This window comes from Littorina saxatilis, linkage group LG14 (genome assembly GCF_037325665.1).
Source record: "Littorina saxatilis isolate snail1 linkage group LG14, US_GU_Lsax_2.0, whole genome shotgun sequence".
NCBI lineage: Eukaryota > Metazoa > Mollusca > Gastropoda > Littorinimorpha > Littorinidae > Littorina > Littorina saxatilis.
In genome coordinates, this window is record NC_090258.1 from 30,622,278 (window position 1) to 30,643,159 (window position 20,882).

The 20,882-nt window shown below is 40.6% G+C and overlaps 1 protein-coding gene across 2 annotated transcripts in view; it reads left to right on the forward strand.

Moving 5' to 3' along the window:
- Positions 1-2,434: 2,434 nt before the first annotated feature.
- The window catches only part of LOC138947550 (protein lifeguard 3-like), a 35,281-nt gene continuing 16,833 nt past the window's right edge, over positions 2,435-20,882 (forward strand). For both annotated transcript variants that reach the window (XR_011449703.1, XM_070319042.1), the window contains exons 1-9: positions 2,435-2,564; positions 5,554-5,614; positions 11,071-11,199; positions 11,719-11,855; positions 14,162-14,226; positions 15,231-15,287; positions 16,240-16,290; positions 19,785-19,824; positions 20,230-20,267. Coding sequence is in view for 1 of the 2 variants with exons in the window: in XM_070319042.1 (XP_070175143.1) it covers positions 5,563-5,614; positions 11,071-11,199; positions 11,719-11,855; positions 14,162-14,226; positions 15,231-15,287; positions 16,240-16,290; positions 19,785-19,824; positions 20,230-20,267 (569 nt within the window). In the remaining variant the exon portion in view is untranslated. The remainder of the gene's footprint in view (positions 2,565-5,553; positions 5,615-11,070; positions 11,200-11,718; positions 11,856-14,161; positions 14,227-15,230; positions 15,288-16,239; positions 16,291-19,784; positions 19,825-20,229; positions 20,268-20,882) is intronic.

Sequence of the window (20,882 nt, forward strand, 5' to 3'; positions counted from 1 at the left end):
TTTTTCACGAGCCGGGGAGTGAGCCCCATGTCAGTCTCCATCAAAAAGGGGGAATGGGTATTTAAAAGTACACTGAAGTTTATTTCAATTTGAAAATGTGTGGACTCGCAGCGATGATCAGTCACGATGTTATTGTGCTATCAGCTAAGCTATAATTACTACCCCCCCCCCCCCCCCCTCATACTTTCACGCAGGTCCCTAACCCCTTACTTTTTCCCCATAACATGCCATACGTTTGCTGTTTCATTGTCAGTTTATCAAGCTGTTACTGCCGGTGTAACACGAAGTTTTTACTCCACGAAAAATTTACTCCGGAGTAAAAATTTCGTACGAAATTCTTACTCTCAGTACACCTTTCGTACGAGAAAAGAACTCCCCAAGGCGCGAAAAAATTACTCCCTCCACGATATTTTTACTCCCCTTTTTTTTTCACTTCCAGTAAAAATCTCGTACGCGAAAATGGAGGGCATTGCGGGCGAAGGGATAATGCCAATATGTGATCTCGCGCAAAAGAATGTCGCACTACCCTCCCTCCACCCTTTCTACCACCAAGACTAACAGGGGACAAGGGAGTAAATGTTTCGTACACCTGGCATGGGAAGTTAAATTGCTCGTGTACGTTAGGGTGGAGTAATTTATTCGTTATTTATTCGTCAGGGGAGTAACATTTTTGTACGAAATGTTTACTCGGAACTCACCTGTCGTGGGGAGTAATTTTCTCCTGTTATGGGGGAGTACTTTTTTCGTAAAGGGAGTAACATTTTCGTACGAAATATTTACTCCGGAGTAAACATCTCGTGGGAGTAATTTTCTCGTGTTACACCGGCAATGATGTTCAGCTACCAACCATATTCACACGCCTTAGCCGGACCCCTATGACTGATTTGTGTTCCCGTCAAGAGGCATGCAGTTGAAGGGAAAGCAGTTCCAGAACACTGAAGATGCCCGGCCGAGCATTTTGACATACCCGAGTCAACGTGTTGGGGTGTCATGGACAGCTGGTTTAAGGGGGTGGTACAATGTGAACAAGCTGAGGAGGAATGATGATGATGATAAAAGGCCAAAAACTGGAGTAGACAGAGTTGGCTGTATATCAGTGTTGTAGAAAACCCAGGTTGCAAAGCATAATGAGTAGCCCTCGTAGTCTGCTAACACAAAGTAGGCTACATATTATTTAGCTCTCTTCATCAATTTTCTTTGGTTTATGTATTGTTATTTTCTCTGCATTCGCTTATTCAGTTATCGACCGCCACTCCAGTTGAGCGAAGCTCGGGGATATAGTGTGCCGCATCAGCTAGTTAGACTGAGACGCGCTGCTTCTAATTCATATGTGATAAGATACAAGATACAAGATACAAGATATTTATTCACCAATTTTGCAAAAGGATTTCATCTTGGCACGGCACGGTAAAAATAAAATAAAAACCAACCAGACACATATGCAGACACACATCACCATGCATGCATACATACTACATTACACTGTCATGCACACACAGACACAACTCACACACACACACACACACACAATTATTTACATACTAACACATAACCAGCCACATATCTACATCACAAATTCACATCGTCGCCTTGTAAAGGTAAAAACCATATCAGTTTAAAAGCTAAGGGGTGCCAGTAATATCAATGCAACATTAGTGAATACTAGAACAATACCTAAAAATTATAATCCATTTAAAAGTAAGTAGTACACGTAGGGATTATTATCATTTAGTCAGATCATCACTCATAAAATTAAAATTATATAATCGTAATCTAGCCAGTTAGACAGTTTAAAACAACAGTATTAACAGACTATCACAGATCTACTCAAGCACCTGAACCTAGAGTCACATTGCACAAAACTACTACCATCACAGAACTACTCAAGCACCTAAAAAATAAGGACCATTCCACATTGCACATACTTCCACTATCACAAGTTATGAGAACAGTAATGGAATGCAGTGAAAGGACTAAGTAACAGAAGAACCCCCCCCCCCCCCAATCCTATAACTACAGTATATTACAACGTCTTCTCTACAGGAGTTGTCAGTGGGAGTGCAGCATGGGGGATGAAGCTAGAGCGAAAGCGACTAGTTCTGGCTTTCAAAGCTCTGTAGCGCCAACCAGATGGAAGAGGCTCGAAGAAGTGGTTTGCCGGGTGGGAGGGGTCGCGAACAATCTTTCCTGCTTTTCGACCTGAGCGCAACTCAAAAATAGAGGCAACGGAAGGGAAGTGGTTAGTTCTGTTTTTTTCCTCTTTCGTTTTCCTCCAGTCTCTAATCCTCCCCTTTTCCTCACAAGTCATTAGTGTCATCATTATTGTCGCTGACAATGACTGTCATTGGACACCGTGACTGTGATTTCCCAGCTAGGTTAAAAATAGATATCACGTGCACTCTATGACGTCATTGCCACACCTCCTATTGGCAGAAAATCACTTGCTCATTTGCTGCGGTCCTGTACGTCACTTGTTTATGTCGAGAAAAGGAAGCCTGACAGGATCTTCGTTGTTTTAGGAAGTTATTGCGAAATAACTGTCTTCTGTCAGTTGTAAGCTTCAGGTGAGTTTCTTTTAGACTTGAAGAACAATTAGGTAAGCTTTTAAAGTATTTTTTGATTAAATTTGTTGCTTTGATTTTGTGTTAGCATCGAAAACAGGAGGTATGTAACATGCTCCAGAATTTGACCAATTTATGTCCAGTGTGTTTGTGATTTTCCCGAAAATTCGATACCTTTAAATGGTGCACATTGTTTGTTCTACGTATTTCTTGCAAATAGGAAGAATCCGTTCGTATTGTAAGTTGACTGTGAAGTAGTGTTTAAATTTCAGGCTCTAACTTGAAAGTTAGTACAAGTGTCACTGTCACTGGTGACACTTAATTAATCCTGTCACATAGCATGCAACTTCTGTAGGAGGGAACCAGTTGACATTCACATTGTGACAATGACATTGTGTAACTGTAAGTTGTAACAAATGAAATTCCATTACTGTCACGCTCTTTTATTTATTATCAGCAGTGTATAATTTTCCTGATGTAAATTGGTGATGATTGTTTTGTCGAGCAGAGTATGTGACACAAACAAATAAATAAATGGGGTGGTGGTACAGTTTGTACACTGTCACTGGTACCCCCACCCTCCGCCCTGTAAGACATCCACAAATCTAGACTAGATGGAGTCATCATCGCACGATAAGGTTATAAACTCAAAATGTTCACTCTTCTTTCAGCATGTGAGTCGATCATCACTTCCGTGGGGCTATATCTAGAGTATGCCACATAACATTGTGAGCAGAAAATCTTGAGATAAAACCATGGTCTTAGAATAAGGAGGAAAATCTTCCATTAGGGGCTTCAAAAGGACGGAATCCACTGTATATATATATTCTGGAGATAAGCTATTTACTAATTTAGACCAATATAGTTATAATATGAGGGTATTAACTTAATTAAGAAACTGTATTAATTGGATTTCAATCATGAGTTTTTGTGTGTGTGTGCTCTGATTTTGTTGCTACATTGTACATCGCGGTGAGCTCGATCTGGCGAGAAGGGCGATTTAGTGTTCATTATTATTATTATTATTATTATTATTATTATTATTATATTTATTATTATATTTATCCCAGCGAAGCTGGAGGTATCCCGTGAACGCTATACTGTAATCGACTTGAGAAATGTGCACACCGAATAATACATGATAAAGAAGGATTCTTTGTGCCCGGCTACGTGCCACAGTTGGAGATGGAAGTTCACCAAAAATTGGGACCATACTAACAAAAATACGGTGGGTGCAATAGTCGCCCCCATTTTTTCAGCAAACGCCACCCAAGGCCGTTTTGGACGGGTAGAAATTCCGTAGTTTCCAAGTCTATGGATAAAGCTCGCGTAAGAAGAATACGTCACGGTCGAAAGTCTTTGACGTCAATTAATGCATCATGACGTCATGCCTCCCTGAAGTCTTTCTCTCTCGCGCAGTGTGTGTGTTTGTGTTCATTTTGTGCACATGTGTTAGTGTTACTCTGTGTGCGCACGCGTGCATGAGTCTGTACTCGTATGTGTGTGGTGTGTGTGTGTATATTTGTGTGTATGGGTGTGTGTGTGTGTGTGTGTGTGTGTGTGTGTGTGTGTGTGTGTGTGTGTGTGTGTGTGTGCGCACGCGTGCATGAGTCTGTACTCGTGTGTGTGTAAGTGTGTGTTTGGGCATAAGTGTATGTGTGTAAGTGTATGTGTGTTTGTTTGTAAAGGTGTGTATGCCCGTCTGTCCATATGTGCGTATGGGTGTGTGTTTTGTGTGTATGAAGTTTTTTGTGAGAGAGTGAGTGAGTGCGTGTTAGTGAGTGTGTGTATGTGTGTGTGTGTGACTTGGGGTGTGTGTGTGTGTGTGTGTGTGTGTGTGTGTGTGTGTGTGTGTGTGTGTGTGTGTGTTTGAGAGAGAGAGAGAGTGTGTGTGTGTGAATGTGTATGTGCATGAGTTTGTGTGTATGTTTGTGTGTGTATGAGTGTGTATATGTGTTTGTTTGTAAAGGTGTGTGTGTCCGTCTGTCTATGTGCGTATTTGTTTGTTTGTTTGCTTAACGCCCAGCCGACCACGAAGGGCCATAATTATCAGGGCGGTGCTGCTTTGAGATATGACGTGCGCCACACACAAGGCAGAAGTCGCAGCACAGGCTTCATGTCTCACCCAGTCACATTATTCTGACACCGGACAAACCAGTCCTAGCATGCACTAACCCCATAGTGCCAGACGCCAGGCGGAGCAGCCACTAGATTGCCAATTTTAAAGTCTTAGGTATGACCTGGCCTGGGTTCTAACCCACGATCTCCCGATCACGGGGCGGACGCCTTACCACTAGACAACCGTGTATGTGCGTATGAGTGTGTGTTTTGTGTGTATGAGATTTGTGTGAGTCAATGTGTGTGTGTGTGTGTGTGTGTCTGTGTCTGTGTCTGTGTCTGTGTGTCTGTGGGTGTGTGCGTGCGTACATGCGTGCGTATGTACATGTGTGTGTGTGTGTGTGTGTGTGTGTGTGTGTGTGTGTGTGTGTGTGGGTGTGTGTCTGTTTGTATAAGAGAGAAAGAGAGAGAGAAAGAGAGAGAGAGAGAGTTGGTGGGTGGGTGTGTGTTTGTGCGTGTGTGTAAGTGTATGTGTGTGTGTATGTGTGTTTGTTTGTAAAGGTGTGTATGTCCGTCTGTCTATATGTGCGTATGGGTGTGTGTTTTGTGTGTATGAAGTGTGTGTGAGAGAGTGAGTGAGTGCGTGTGAGTGAGTGTGTATGTGTGTACGTGTGTAACTTGGGGTATGTGTGTGTGTGTGTGTGTGTGTATGCTCGTGTGTGTGTGTTTGAGAGAGAGAGAGAGAGAGAGAGAGAGAGAGAGAGAGAGAGAGAGAGAGAGAGAGAGACAGACAGACAGAGAGAGAGAGAGACAGAGAGAGAGAGGTGTGTCTTTCGCTGGGGTATGCAGTGCCTTGGCGTTGCACATCTACTTAATTATTATATTTATTCTAAATGATTAATGCATACATGATTGTTTCCTTCTGTTTTTACAGGGACCCAGGATGGCCTACCAACCCCCTCCTCAGTATGGAAACGCGCAGGGCTACCCATCAGGTCTGTGTGTCACAGCGTTGCAGAGACTGACATGTTTGAATTTATTCGGATTTAGTTCTCTTTCCTTGTTTGTATTATGATTGTGTAAGTGTAAAGCGCTCTGGGCTCGTCACCACGAGGTTTACTCGCTATATGGCCTTGGCTCAGAATTGGTGTCTAGAAACTGTGACAAAAAGTGTTTTTCAGAAAATGTTGTTTTTATAAACTGCACCTCAAAGAGAAAAAGATGACAAAGACAACCCAACAAGTCTGGAAGAAATCGGACATTTATTGTGTTAACAGTGGACAAAAATGTGCGTACATGCTGTTCATCACCCTTACATCATGTCACAAGATAAACATGCCAATTAAAAGGAAACCTGAATAAACAGCTTACAAATTTCAGTTGTAAATTGACAAAGGAAGCCAAAAGGATAAATATGTACAAAATTCAAAATAAAGTAATTGGAATTACGTTCCCGACAAAAATAAACAGCAGGACAGTTCATCACCTTACAACAATGTGAGGGCCTCAGTTAAAAATAGCAAAAACTTACAGAATTATCAGTTAATATACATGGAATCACATTCATGTACCGATTAGCATCTGTAGCAGATTTCAGAGTGATAATGCAAGCAAATATTTACTTTTAAAGCAATGAAATGTTGAATTGTATGAACAGCAAGTTTCTATTCAGTACAAAAACTAGAAAATCAAACTTAGGTCGCACGTTATCTAGAAAGTCATCTGAAACATCATGTCAAGTGACATAAATTATCATGTTATCATCAACGAGACAAAATTCAAGTTCGTGAACAAGAAACAATTACATGAATTACTCATCCATCTTTTCTGTTCATCACTTTACAGCGTGACAAAGTCACATTTCACATATTAGTATCCAAACGGAACAGAGCTAGAACACAATACACATATCCAGAACACACACATCAAAGGAGGGTAACATCAATGGCAAAAAAAAACTTGTAACTTGAAGCACTCAAAAGTTATCACATGAAAACTGGAGATGTTCATCACATTACAGCAAACTTGTCAAAAAATTGAACATAAATGACTGTCCTGTCTGCATAATTCATTTAACATGTCATTAAACAAGTTACATTAGGTGGCAGACATAAAATATAGAACATTGGAGGAAAAAACCGAGCATAGTAAGATTTAGTGACGCCAATAAGAAAAATGTTCATCACCTTACATCACAAGATGAACACATAATGAGACCCGCAAACCACTTTGGTGACAGAACATAAGCAAAATAAGTGAAAATGGAAGAATATATATGACTTAAGATTAAAAATACTCCAAATATGATATGTTCAAAAAAATAATGTGAGATAGAGAAAACTTTGGTGTTTGTTCATAACTTTACACAAATCAGATTGCAGAGATCTGATGTAAGATGATGAACTGTGCATGCTCATGTGACTTGAAGACATTTTGTAATTAGTTGAACATCCCAGATTTTGAACTTGACACAAGTAAAAGGTAACTGTTTAAAAAATTCCAATCAATGACAAAGGAAAACAAAGTTACCTTTGTTCATCACTTTACACACATTTGGCAATAGATGCTTGCTGTAAGGTTATGAACTACGCCAATTAAGTAATTCTAGGAGATAAGTTTGATTTTATCAAAACTATATGAAGATCCGTGGTAAACAATTAGATTAAGGCATTTTTTTCATGACTGATTTCTAAAATAACAACAAAAATTGCTAACTTTTAGATCAGTGTAATTTATTTGTTGAAAAGTGATGAACTACGTCGACATTAGGCATTGCATTTGTCTATCAAAATAACAACATGCTGACGGTTTTATTTTTTTCAAATTATTGGTGAAATCATGCCAGTTATGATTATTTCTCCAGTCTTTCATTAAATTGTTTCTATAAAATGTAAGTTCATCACTTTACAAAAGATCGATACACATTTTTTTTTTTTTTCACATGTAGGAATCGAATTGAAAATTGTCTCAAGATCGGAAACTACGCACAAGTACTTGCTAAACAATACAGAAAAACAAACATCGTTGCATTGTGACAAATTAACAAACTACAAACATTTATTCATAGCCACGCAGTTCATCACTCTAGATAACACAATTACAGCAAAACATTTACCTTTACGTTCTCTATTTCCTTCGTCCATGACGACTTCATTCACAATGACGCTTCACCCTTTATTGATTTCGCGCCTAAAACAATGGAATGTGACCGCTCACACCTTTCCGATAAAATATTAGTCCGATGAAAAATGTAGTTCATCACGATGCATCTTACAGCAAATTGACACATTTCACCTATGAAGCCATTTTCTGTACAAACTACAACGCAAACCATGAATTTTGATCCAGCAAATAATACTCGGGTCTAGTCTCATCAAATATTTGAGTGAACAACGGCGATTGTATTTTTTTGATAACTCATTGTAGTGAACGATTCATCCGCGTGTTTCCTTACGACAATACGTGATGAACATCACTTCGTTTGTTTCCGGAAAATACTCGGCGATGCATTGACCGTTTCTGCCCGAAAGATACTCTATGATTTCATCAGCCTTTGCAGAACAGGAAAACTTCATTTTCTATGTTATGTCCTCGAACACTATCGCAATAAATTAATCCAATTAGACCCACTGTAAAATGTCACAAACAAATCGAGAAAACTCGGCCGATAGTTAGCACAAATTGCGTCACAGCGACCAAAAGAACAACATCGGCTATCGACTTGAAGTGAAAACGGAAAGGTAAACATGTCTTAGATCCAAGAAATCTCTTTCCGTTGTCCTTCTGTGGCTCTGTTCACAGAAATTAGGCCATGAATAACCCGAGTGGGGGGAAAGTGGAGTTCGACGCCATTTCTGAGCCAAGGCCAGATAAGTAATCGTTATTATTATTATTATTAATTTTTTTTATTTTTTTTTATTTTTTATTTTTTATCTCAGTTGCATGCAGGCTGCTTCAACCCTTTCTTTTTTTGTTGTTGTTGTTGGCGGGGAGCATCCTTCTTCATTGATTTTTTTTCCTATTTTCCTGCTTTTTATATTAATGTTTCTACTTTAAATATACCTATCATTAACAATACTATTTTTAAATACATTTTAAACAACTTTTCTATATAACAATTCCCTCTCAGAAATGCACACAATATCCAGAGGGGAACCATATCTATAAATACCAACACACATTTTGGCTATCACTATAAAAAAAATCACATCACTTAATATTGCCTTGGAACTTTGTGAATTTTCAAACACGCCCCAAAAAAACTTCCTTTACAGTAATTTTAATAATCATATTATATATACAATTCACTTTATCCTCAACGCATTTCCAAATGGACATAATTTTTGGGCAAAAAACCCCAAAAATTCAATATAATCCATTTTGTTCTCACAATAAGTACAACAATTACTCGAGGAAATATCTATTTTATACAATGGAATAGGTGTTTGGTAAATATTGTGCAATATTGTCCATTGTAACATTCGCAATCTTGTTTCAGTGGTTACTTTGTTTACCATTAGGCCTAACCACTGCTCTTTTGCCGGCCTGAAATCAAATTTATTTTCCCAAAATTTAACCCTTAGGCTGGTTGTCGCGACATATGTCGCGCTACTTTAAGTTTACTGTCACCTGGTTGTCACGACATATGTCGCGCTACTGGCTCAGGCTGTTTGGTCGGTTCCGATTACCTCCCATGGATGCGAAAACCTATATGACCGTTTTTTTTAATTTTTCTCTCTGCTAATTGACACCAGTGGCTATGTAACATGTGTTACAGAATTGCACCAGTGTAAGGGTTAACTATAACCGGCTCCACATATTTTTACTTTATAATTAATTTGCGAAATTGACAGGTACAAGGCTTACTCAGATTCTTTAAACCGTTAAATCCACATACTTTTCCATTTGCAGAGCGTATAAGTGCTGCTGCTTTAACTGCTGTACAAATGACCCTATATTCAAAGAATCTTGTAGGCTTATATCCAACCTTCTGCTGCATAACATAAAGGGCAAAAACTCATTATTAACAAATACATCCTTTACTCGACAAACGCCTGCTTTAATCCAATCGCTAAAAAAACAGCGTTTGGCCGCAATACCTTATATCACTGCTGTTCCATAAACACGGAAATTATATTGTTATTTAAGTACACAACTACAATTAATACAATACACAATGTTTAGTCTAACACTTAAAAATTTGACCGAATAAAGAATATTTTTATTGCCCAAGCTAGGTCAGAAATGTGCCTTGCTGTTAAGAGACATTCACTCCAGCCAAGCGCACCCGACTCATGCAGATCTATAAACCGGCCGACAACATCAACTTTGTCTCCTACCGTCAGAGTCAGACCCAATAGGCGACTTAATGGCCTATCGGCCAGCGCCGCGAAGTCCCACAATAAATCTGCTTTACCTTGCGTGGCCTTGCGAGATCTGCCTCAAACTCACTGCAGGCATGGTTTTAGAGCTCTGTGAGAGGTTGCGTCTCAGTGCAGACACTTGGCCTTGAAAATGGTGAATTGGTACTGTGCAGCAATAGGCTACAGCAATGATAGCCGCAAGAATAATCCTAAAATTCATTTAAGGTACCCAAGCATGGCATGAAAATTCTGCTGTTTGGAAGCCATTGTTTAGATGAGTGATTGTACAATTTGTAGCGTATAGAAGGAACGATGACTCTTGAGAGCAAAAAGTTTGCCCGCAGGGAAGAGATTCAACGTTAGTTTAACATGACACATAACACTCAAATCATTCAGAGAACTATGCCCCTTGTTTGTTTTGATTTCACTATATTTTCCCAGTAATTAATCGTTTTTATGATGAATTAACAATAGACAATGTTCGAAAATAACTCTTGTTGATTTTTTATGGCCTGTGGTAGCAAAAATAGGCGTCTCTACTGGCGAAAGGTGATTTTTGGAAATAACTCTGTCAGGACAGCGGAAAACTGACGTGACCTCAGGCAAATCTCATTGTCGCGAAAACTTGTGCAAAACGATCCAGCATTGCAGCAACAGATCGTTAACTGCGATCATGTGTATATTTTTGACAGAAATGGGGTCAAATCGAGCGGACACTGCATAACATACACATCAGAGTCAGTTATTGGTAATGCTGCGACCATAGTTTTAACAGGTTGACCATGTGTTTTCTCGTTGTACCATGTGTTTGCTGTTAAGGCTGTTTGTCGGCGGTGGAGTGAACTCTCTTCCGCTTGTCAATTCTGATGGAGTCATTTCCGGAAAACGTCTATTCCCACTAAGCTATCAATCAATAATGCGGGTCAAGTTTTCCTCATATTCAGGTTATGCAACACACAGGCCATACAAAGCGACAAAAGTTATTTCCGGAATACTTATGTATATATACTTATGTATATTTATATTCAGTGTTGACCTCGTTCTAATTTTACTCCCACAGTCACCTGATCTTTGGTTGTTCTTTTCAGCCCCTGCCTTTGGCTACGACCAGGGTGCACCACAACCAAACTATGGTCAGGGTCAGCCGGGTGGTTTCAGTCAACCAGGTGGTTTTGGTCAACCAGTTGGTTATGACACATACGGACAGGGAGGGCCAGGTGAGGTCAAGTGAACATGTTGATTTTTATTAACACCATTTTAATGAATTGAAGACCTATCATGAAAATCCTAAAATCGTGGAAATCCAAAAATTTGCTACTCTTGAGCCTTCACAAGGATTGGCAGGTCTGTAAAATAGGGGGGGGGGGGGGGGGGGGGGGGGGGGGGTTGGTTGTTCAGTTGGTAGAGCACTGGACTTGTGATCATAGAGCATGGGTTTGAATCCATGCCAGGACGGATGCGGGTCAACTTTATTTGCAGACTAAGAGACGGTATCCATGTTCCACCCCCGTGTTGCTGCAGTGGCACTTAATACACCTCGGTCATTCTGCCATATTAGTGCAGGTGGCTGATTACACCTAAACACGCACACGCCTGGGTAGCGCGACTCTGTTGCTGCCAGCTTTCCACTGGGAGGAAGCGACCCGAATTTTCCAGCGATGGGACAATAAAGTTATGAAATATGTTTGTATATATTACAATGTATATTTATAGTGTCAATTTTGTTTTTTTACCAGCGCAACCTCCCCCTATACCAGTGATGCCTCGCCCCATGGCTCATACAAATTTCACCGACTATCCCCCTGAAGGCGGAGCAGCCGGCATGGGGGCTTCTTTCTCCGACAAAGCCATCCGGAGAGCTTTCATCAGAAAGGTGTGTCTCAGAATGGGACGAAAGAACACTGCAGTTGAACTCCCCCCCCCCCCCCCCCCCCCCCCCCCCCCCCCCCCCCCCCCCCCCCCCCCCCCCCCCCCCCCCCCCCCCCCCCCCCCCCCCCCCCCCCCCCCCCCCTTTTTTAGAGGTGGTCCTGAATAGACGATTTTTTTTTAAATAACTCCGCGGAGTTTGTATAGGTTGTAAAAGAGTGAATAGCCTTGCTTTTTCTTCTGACAAATACAGTCACACATGCTCCTGTCCACGTTATTCCGACACACCCCTCGCTAGTGATTGGCCCCTCCAATGTTTGTCCCAGTAAAAATCAAGGGCATCCACTCTTTTCCAACCCATACAAACCTGTCAGAGTTATTTTTGGAATTTGTCTATTGAGCACACAGTCGACCTCGCCAAGACTTTGTTTGTCTGAAGACTCAGTTCTAAAGCTTCATGTCAGCACATGAGCTTTGTGACGAATACGTTAATTAAAGTTAAAGTTAATTTAAGACCCTGGTTTTTTTTAGATGCTCTGTTCATAACCTCTGTAAACTTACCCCTATTTTAAGACTTCCTCCCTTTTAAGAGCTGTTTATTTAAGATTTTTGGAGGTCTCAGAAGAGGGTGTCCACTGTGTTCAATATATTTATGAATGTGGATTAGGAATGGCTTGATTGCTGAGTTTAATTATCTCAAGAACTCAGTGTTGAAAAAATGTTGTGCTGTTTGTAACAAGGATTTAAATGTGCATGTAAAATCAGCAGACATACCATAAAGTATAACATCTGTTCTCCTGCCCGATCGATTCAGGAAAAATACTTGCTTAAGACTTTAAGGCTTAAGCAAACCCACTGTCTGAACTTTGAAATCTTTATATCCTTGTTTAATATGAAGCTTTTCAGATAAGAATTAAGGCCAGTTGTTTGCTCAAAGGATTTCTTGAGTACTCTGTTATGCAGAGCCTGTGTGGGATTTGTTTTAATTTTTTTCTTCCTACTTCAAATATGATGTGGAGAAGTGTCATTTTTAAAAATTAAATTCAATTCGAATGCCTTTTCTCTGCTAATAAGCTATCTAATATTCCCCTGAAAGTGACGTTATGCAGATAAAGGGTTGCGGTAATGGTATAAGATATAACACTGCTTTTGTCAGACTTCTAATTAATTAATAATTTTAATGTCAGTTAATTTTGTATGCAGTTTGGTAGACCAGACACACATGTTCAGCTAAACGTAACCTTCCAGCCAGAGAGTTTGGTTACCTGTGTAAGGTTCTTCTGATGACACACCAGAGTGACTTTTAACAAAGTATACCCAAAGCTGCCAACCCTCCCAAATTTTTCAGGAATCTCCCAATGTTTGAAATTCATCACGAACCCCCGAAATTTGTTCGATTTTCCAGAAAAGGAATTTTTTAAAAATAATTTGTGAAAGCAGTCTCTTTTTTTGGGACGAAACCGGTAAAAAGACGCTCTGGTTAACTGAGACCAACCAAGTCGATGTTTGCATGTACGGAAAATAAAGTTCTGCTTCTTTCCGGTTTTGGCTTTCTAAAAATGCCGCCGAAAATAAAATAAAAAAAGATTTAAAAAAAACAAAGGCTGAAATGAGGTTTTTAACGCAGTATAAGACAAACTATGACCTTATCGACAAGTCAGAGAAGGGGGGACACCACGCATTGTTGGCACCAACATTTACACAAAATCTTCAGCTTCTGGGGGAGTTGCCTTCAGACCCCCACAGGAATTTCATAGCCATAAAGGTGGCAGCCATGGTATACCTGTCATGAAAGGCCACCTGTAATTTAGGGCCGCTATGGTTGTTCTACAATACAATACAATACAATACAATAACTTTATTAATCTCTAAAAGAGAAATTGCATTGCTGAGCTTTTGTGTCCGTAATAAAACATACATAAAACATTCAAAAATAAACATTTGTTCTTTGTCATTCATGCATTCTTGTGTTCTTATACATTTCTTCAATTCATACATCAATATTCTATCATAATTATGTACATACATTTATTCTCTTTTAACAGTCTGTCTTCAAACGCATCTCAGAGAGGGAGACTAGAGATTTGTGTTGTGCCATAGGTAAAATCATGTGCTTAGCTATGAAGTAATGTTATCTCAAGGTTGTCCCTTCATTGCAGGCGTCCCTGTAGAAGCTTTGAGATTCTATATGTTTTATATTGAACCTAACAGCTCTACTGCTTAGACATTTTATTGCCATGCTTGTTTGTATTTTTCTGTCAGCTCAGATTTCCTGTGGGCAATGAAATGATCTTTTAACATTTTATTTTTCAGGTGTATCTGATTCTGACAGCACAGCTTTTTGTGACGCTTGGATTCATCGCCTTGTTCATATTTGTGTAAGTACATGATATTCAGCTTTTATCCTTGGAGGTCAATCTCTTCCAAGTTTTTTTTGGATTTAGAATCAGCGATTGCATTCACTGGACACATCTGGTATTTCTCTGTTTTTTGTGTGAAAATACCAGAAGAAATTGTTAACCAGTGCAAGTTCCACGGGTCTTGATGGGGTTGACTGTAGTTTGTATCAAAATAAAATCTGCTTTGTCAATACGCAGTAGTTTCTCCTGCTACTACGCCCTAGTGGCTTGTTTTTGCTCATTTTTTCTCTCTTGCTTTTGGCTAATGCTAAGCTTCAAAACACGCAGTGCGGTTATTGTAGAATGAAACAGATCGAATGACAGAGTGCATGCCGTGTTTCATTTCTTCGTTGGGACAGCTTGCAGTGTTGCATTTGATTCACTGTTTGAAATCGAGACGGGCGCAGTGGCCTAGTGGTTAAGACATCGGCCTCCTAATCGGAAGGTCGTGAGTTCAAATCCCGGCCGCGGCCGCCTGGTGGGATAAGGGTGGAGATTTTTCCAATCTCCCAGGTCAAATAAAGTGCAGACCTGCTAGTGCCTTATCCCCCTTTGTGTGTTCAAGCAGGCACAAGACCAAATGCGCAGGGAAAAGATCCTGTAATCCATGTCAGAGTTCGGTGGGTTATAGACACACGGAAATACCCAACATATGCTTCCCCGAAAGCCGCGTATGGCTGCCTAAATGGCGGGGTAAAAACGGTCATACACGTAAAAGCCTTGGGAGTTTCAGCCCATGAACGAAACAAACAGTTTGAAATCTACAATTAGCATGTCTGCAAGATGTTGTTTGCGGGAGTGCATTTTTGTTGTGAATTAGTTGAAAAATATATTCATGGCAACACATTCTTTTGAGCAGAAATTAAGACAAAAGAAATCGTTTCGGACACAGAAATTGTATTTTTTAACAAAATGTCTCTGAGAATGTGTATTAATTTTGGTTTATTTTGTGTGCGTGCTGAATTGTTTGTGTTCTGTTGCAGAGAACCAATCAAAAACTGGGTTAGAACAGATGGCCTCTGGTTCTACATTGTGGCATAGTAAGTAAATAGACGAATTCCAAAAAAACCCAGTTCAGGTTCCAGGGTTGTGAAAGAGTGAATCCCCTTGCTTTTTACTCGGACAAACATTGGAGAGGTCGATCACTAGCCTGAGGGTGTGTCAGAAACACGTGGACAGGAACACGTGTTAAGTTATTTGTCAGAGAAAAAGCAAGTGTATTCACTCTTTCAGAATCCATACAAAGCTGAAGGAGTTATTTTTGAAAAAGGGCATGAGTTTTCTCCCTTCAACATTCTTTTCTGTTTCCTTCCCTTAACTGTTGAACTATTTGCGAGAGTTCAACCCCCAGGTTCAGCGAGGTATTTATTTCCCAGAGTCAACTTTGTGCAGACTCTCATTGGTGTCCGAACACCCCCGTGTGCACGCATGTGCACGATAAAGATGCCATGTTTACAGCGAAAGTGTCAGGGCTTGGAAACATAAATACAGGCATGCAGGAAAAAGAAAAAATTGGGAAGCGTCATACTGAATGGCAGCTAAAAATGCTTTTCCCAGTGAGAAAGTGGCCCAAGTTTCCATAAGGGTAACCTCACAGAATAATAAGATATCAATACCAATACCAAGAGTGTTATATATTAAAATGTATAATCAATTACATGGTTCGTGTATCACAGGTTGTTTTTTTTAGCATGTCCAGGGATGGTCAAATCTCAAAATGTTAACTTGCCAGTCGGGCGATTTACTTCAAGAAAGTCACTAGCCCGGCAGAAATTTCACTGGTCCTGTACATATCACAGTTGATCTGCAGTGTTAATATGGCTTTAAAACTCGATATTACAACCAAAAGTGTTGCATTTCACCAGAATTTTTATTGGCCAGCCAAGGCGGTTTGTACTAGCCCGGCGGATTTTTTACTCGCCCCTGGCGATCGGGCGGACGATTTGGTCATCCATGATGTCAATGACAAGTGTTGTTTTTGTCTATTTTCAGTGTCACTTTTCTGGTGACGTACATTGCCCTGGTCTGCTGTCCTAGCGTGAGGTCAGTTCTTTATTTTGTCTTTGATTTTTGTTTCCCATTAGTAGACAATATGGGAAATAACTCCGTCAGGGTTTACACTGGCCATGGAAGTGTTGCGCCCCTTAACAGTGAAGCACACAATATAAAGTGCTGTTCACATGGCAGACTTTCTACTAACTTACCCCCAACTTTAAAGCGATTTTAGTCGGCACCAAGTCAAATGAAAATCACTGCTCATGTGTGAACAGCGCAAACGCTCAAACTAGTTGTAAGTGGCAATTCTCGGCATACTTGAAAGCCTGTTCAACTACTGGAGCTACCTCATAAGGCCGGAAGAGCAGTTTGGCTAGAGCTAACCAATCAGTAAGCGCGATGAAAAAAAGCAGCGCTCAACTGAGTTTACTAGTCAGGGCTGTCCTAAATCATTGGGCCGTTCACATGGCAGACTTTACGCGGACTTGGCCTCAACACCTCGAGAGCGTATTCAAACCAACAAAAGTTCGTTGAAAGTCTGCCACGTGAATGTCACTTTACGCGGACTTGGCCTCAACACCTCGAGAGCGTATTCAAACCAACAAAAGTTCGTTGAAAGTCTGCCACGTGAATGTCACTTTACACTGCCGACTATCAAGACTAGCCTTCCCAGCAAATGGTTTAACTTGGATGTTATGCAATGTTCGCTGAGCATGATGCCCTCTGTGTCAGTGATCGCTGACAACATGTTATTCCAGAGGCTATCAGGGCTCCCCACGGACGCCCCTCCTAGAGGATCCTGGGACCCCCACTTTCAATTTTTAGAGGGTCCACTGGACCCCCACTGCAGAATTTTAGAGGGTTCCAAGGGTCCAAAAGCTGAAAAATCCCTGTGTACGAAAACATTGTGGTAACGCATAGTGTGCTTTATACAATAGCTGACGATTTCAGTCTAAAAAAATATATACCGTACGCACGAGAAAGGAAATGTAGTGCGTCCCAGGACTCGCTCTTTTAAAGTTTAGTGAGTCCCGGGACCCCCTTCATAAATTTCTAGTACGTGTTTTCGGCTTCTAGTACGTACAGGACGCAGGGACGCGCACCTTGGAGAGCCCTGGTAATGGATTGAGATCATGTGAGTTTTGGAAAACATGGTGCTCAACAGTCACTGCGGACCGTCGGCAGCCAGTTGTGGCTCCAATGTACATATTTTATAAAAGAGAAGGGCATCAAATCGAGCGGACACTGCATAACAATTACACATCAGAGTTTTTGTTATTCGCTAATTGATCACTGGTCTTAACTGATTGGCGGCATGGTGTTGTATGCCTTACTATCAGGGGCGCCAGTATAACTCTTTCACAGGTCTTGAAAATCCTGACAGATCTGTTTCAGAGTGTTGTCTATTAATATGTTACATGCATGTAATTCTTAAGCTGCTGAGAAAGTTCACATTTTATGTAGAGTTCTGTAATCAAGCCAAACTTTCTTGGTGAAAGGCACAGTGCAGCTCACAGCCTTCGTTTTGCCTTTTTTTTTTGCAGCTGAGTGCATTTACAGTTCAAAAATCCTCCTATGGTAGTAAACCAAAACCCAAAACTACCCAACGACGACATCTGTGAAGCTCGACAGTTTCTTGTTCACGCGAGTGCATAAATTAACCTAGTTATTACGTGGTGTTTGGTCGGAGTTCGATTCAACTGAGTGATTCCGGCCTCCATTTTGTTTTACACAAACTCATGATGACGTCTGACATAGTTTGCTAGTGACTGTCTTTTTGTGCATGATGTGGTGATCTACCTGATCTAAATTTAGATCCAAAAATAGGTCAAGACCAGCCGGGTCCGAGTACGAAATTAATTCGTAAAAAAATCGCAGTTCTTGACTCTTTGGGTGCAAGTCAATGAAACTTGGTAGTTCTTCTAACGGATAGCTGCCTGAGGTATGACTAAAAGCCCCAGGGGCTCCGTGCACCTGGATTTGACAAGTTCAGTACCTTGAAACGGAAATATTTGAGTCGTCTTTCTTTTACTAAAAGCATTACAAGCATTCGAATCACCTACTCATGGTTTATTGCCAAGTTGTGAAGTGAAGAAGAAGAGGAAAGAAACTTGTTTGTAAAGAAATCAAACTTCAACAGGCTTGAATCGAATAATTGTTTTCTGGTTGAGCTTGATAAGTTTCATTCAGATTTATCCAGCACAGTGGAACACAAATCTGGTCTTAAAGGTCCTTGTCTACATTTTTATACCGAAATCGCCATTTGACCATTAAAATGCAGAGTCTATTATCTACAAATATCAACAATACACCCCCTTTCGATCAGGAAAGACGAAGCCAGTGTAGCCGTTTGAAAATTCATTGTAGTATTCCAGCGTAGTACTCATAGTAGGATATCCTTATTTGGAAAATGCCAAGCGCAAAACTCCTCTCAAATCCCGTGCATTTCGTGCGTTTAAAAAAAAAGCGTGGACAGCGCTCCAGGGTCAAACAGGAGTTGCTGCACTTGTTTGGGCGTGGCTATAAGCATATAGTGACATGAATTTGATTGGTCAGTATTTTTAGGCAAAGCACATGTTCTCAGCAAACAGAAAACAAAATATTGGAAGCGTGAGTCACGCTACCCAAAAATAAAATCTTTTTTTGCATATAATTTTTTTTCTATAACTTTTTTTCCCACGGTTCATTCATCATCTGACATAACTTTTTAGCGAAATCTAACCATAAGATTATTGAAAAAAAGCAAAAATGTAGACGACCACCTTTAAAATGGGAGTACATTAAAATTTTAGAGGTCTTAGAGAGTCTTAAAAGGAGGGGGTCTTCTTCTTCTTCTTCTTCTGCGTTCGTGGGCTGAAACTCCCACGTACACTCGTGTTTTTGCACAAGTGGAATTTTACGTGTATGACCGTTTTTACCCCGCCATTAAGGCAGAGGGGGTCTTAAATCACGGGGCCTTAAATCACGGGGTCTTAAATCACGGGGCCTTAAATCACGGGGCCTTAAATCACGAGACCTTAAATCACGGGACCTTAAATCATGTGACCTTAAATCACGGGGTCTTAAATCACGGGGCCTTAAATCACGGGGCCTTAAATCACGGGGCCTTAAATCACGGGGCCTTAAATCACGGGGCCTTAAATCACAGGGCCTTAAATCACGGGGCCTTAAATCACGGGGCCTTAAATCACGGGGCCTTAAATCACAGGGCCTTAAATCACGGGGCCTTAAATCACGGGGCCTTAAAAATCACGGGGCCTTAAATCACGGGGCCTTAAATCACGGGGCCTTAAATCACGGGGCCTAAAATCACAGGGCCTTAAATCACGGGGCCTTAAAAATCACGGGGCCTTAAATCACAGGGCCTTAAATCACGGGGCCTTAAATCACGGGGCCTTAAATCACGGGGTCTTAAATCACAGGGCCTTAAAAGGGGGGTTCCACTGTCCTGAAAACTGCATGACAATTTTCTGATTGATGCTAAGTATGTTAAACATTCAGAGAATTGTTTTAAAATGTCACTCATCTTATTTTATTTGCAGGAGAAAGAGCCCTGGCAACTTTATTTGTCTTACGATTTTTGTGAGTGCTTTTTACTGGAATGTGCATGATAACATGTGTGTTTGTGTTGGTGTGTGTGCGCGTGTGTATGTGTGTTTACACAGATGTGTGTCGTGAATGAGTTAATATTATGTGCATGTGTTCTATGATGCATACATGACATGCACAGTTGTGTTTGTTGACGTGTTTATGTGTGTGTGAGTGGGTGTGTGAATGTGTGTGTGTGTGTGTGAGTGAGTGTGTTAGATGTGAACGTGTTTGTGTGTGTGTTACCTGCATTAAATATGTTTGTGTGTTCTTTAAATGCTTGATGAGGTCAAATTGTTGACAATGAAGCAAGCCTCTGGGAAAGTGAAATCTTGATTAGTAATAATAATATCCACATTTTAAGCATTCTCAATGATTCAACGTGCTGATTGTGTGCAGACATTAGCCTTCTCCTACCTGGTTGCAACAATTAGCAGGTGAGAATAGTTTTGTTATCTTCCACTCACGCAGACATCCCTAACAGACAGACGAACAGTCCTTGTTCTTCTTTTTGTGCGATCATGGGCTGAAACTCCCATGTACAGTCGTGTTTTTTGCACGAGTGGGTTTTTACATGCTCGTACGTATATTATGACCGTTTTTACCCCACCATTTAGGCAGCCATACGCGGCTTTTGATTACAAGTTTGGTCTTGTGCTTGCGTGTGCACACGAAAGGGGATAAGGCACTAGCAGGTCTGCTCAAAATTTGACCTGGAAGATCGGAAAAATCTCCACCCTTATTACATACCAGGCGCGATCAGGGTTCGAACCCAAGACCTTCCGTAGACATCCCGAACAGATAACAGTTCAAAATGACATATCAAAATGTCACACGCATTCCTTCTTTGCCACTACTAAAGCAAACGTGTGCAAGATTGTATGTTACACGCTTTGATGCCGAAATCAATTATTTTGATTATGCATTTATTTCAGAAAATGTTTACCTAGTTACATACATTCAGTCACTACCTTAAACACTTATGTTTTCAGTATTCATTTCAAGTGATCACGAACGTAGAAAAATGGGTATCAAAGCGTTGTTACATTTTG